The following is a 1347-nucleotide window of genomic DNA, read 5'->3' on the forward strand; positions in this document are numbered from 1 at the left end:
AGACAAATATACTTTGATCGAACCAAAAATCCTCTCGTTGTTCTACTGCAAACAAACATTGTAGTTCTCTAAGACCTGTCGTATAACAAGTCAGAGAAAAAAAGAGAGAACAACACTGGTGAGGCATTGTATCAAAAGAGACGAGTGTTATAGGAGCTGAGCTATCACGTTATTTCTACTGTACTTGAAGAAACGCATTTACTAAAGAGAGCTCCCTTGCAACCTAATGGGACTGGACTAGGATTCACATTGAATCCGAACCAGTATAAAATTTCGGTGTCTTTAATTTCTGCATTTACTTACTATGTTTTATATTCTGCTATTATAACTGTTAGGTTATTACATCTAGTCGACTAATTGAAAAACCAATCAACTAATAGAGATTAAGATTAAAAATATACAATTCACCCCCCCCCCCTTTTGTACTTTCAATTGGTATCAGATCAAGGCTCACATTCTACTTTTGCTTAACAACTTGTGAGAAAAGATCATGGCAAATCAAGTTAACATAGGAGCTCTCTTCCAGGAAGGAACTTCACAAGTTAGGCCACCATACTTTAATGGACAATATTTCTCTCACTGGAAAGTGCGTATGGAGATCTATGCCAAGGATTATGACGTTAAAGTTTGGAGAGTCATCAAAAAGGGGAACTATCCCTTACCAGCTGCTACTCCACCACTTGTTGATCCTGAACATATAGATTTATATACAAAAGAGCAAATGAAAGTGGTACAAGTTAACAACAAAGCGATAAATCTGCTTTACAATGCTATAAGTAATGAAGAATATGAGAAAATCTATAGTTGTGAAACAACCAAAGAAATGTGGGACAAGCTCGAGGTTACATTTGAAGGAACCAACAAAGTAAAGGAAACACATATCAATATGTTGGTTCATGATTACAAACTCTTCTCAATGAAAGAAGGAGAATCTATTGAAGAGATGTTTCCCAGGTTCAGCAAAATAATTAGCGATCTAAAAGCATTCGGCAAGCCATATACTAGTGGTGATCAAGTCAGAAAAATTCTCAGAAGCCTGCCAACCACTTGGCAAACCAAAGTACCACTTGAATCGTAGGATCTAAAACAGTTATCATATGACGAACTACGAGGAGAACTCATAGCCTTTGAAAAGACGCATCCAAGAAGACTAGTCAAGAAGAAAAAAAAGAAAATAGTCGCATTCAAGGCTTCAACTAAAATAGCTCACAATGAAATCGATGATGATCCTGAAGCTCTACAAGAAAAGATTTCTATGCTATCACGAAACATGGATGGCTTAATGAGAAGATTCAGAAATACAAAGAAAGGAAGAATTCCACCCAGACGATCCAGGTAATACAACGA

At 36.6% G+C, this 1347-nt stretch overlaps 1 protein-coding gene across 1 annotated transcript; it reads left to right on the forward strand.

Moving 5' to 3' along the window:
* Positions 1–490: 490 nt before the first annotated feature.
* Positions 491–1078, forward strand: LOC138886188 (uncharacterized). Its single transcript, XM_070167234.1, has one exon. It carries the CDS (start codon positions 491–493, stop codon positions 1076–1078), a length of 588 nt encoding a protein of 195 aa, XP_070023335.1.
* The last annotated feature ends 269 nt before the right edge of the window (positions 1079–1347 follow it).

This window comes from Nicotiana sylvestris, chromosome 2, assembly GCF_000393655.2.
Source record: "Nicotiana sylvestris chromosome 2, ASM39365v2, whole genome shotgun sequence".
Taxonomy (NCBI): domain Eukaryota; kingdom Viridiplantae; phylum Streptophyta; class Magnoliopsida; order Solanales; family Solanaceae; genus Nicotiana; species Nicotiana sylvestris.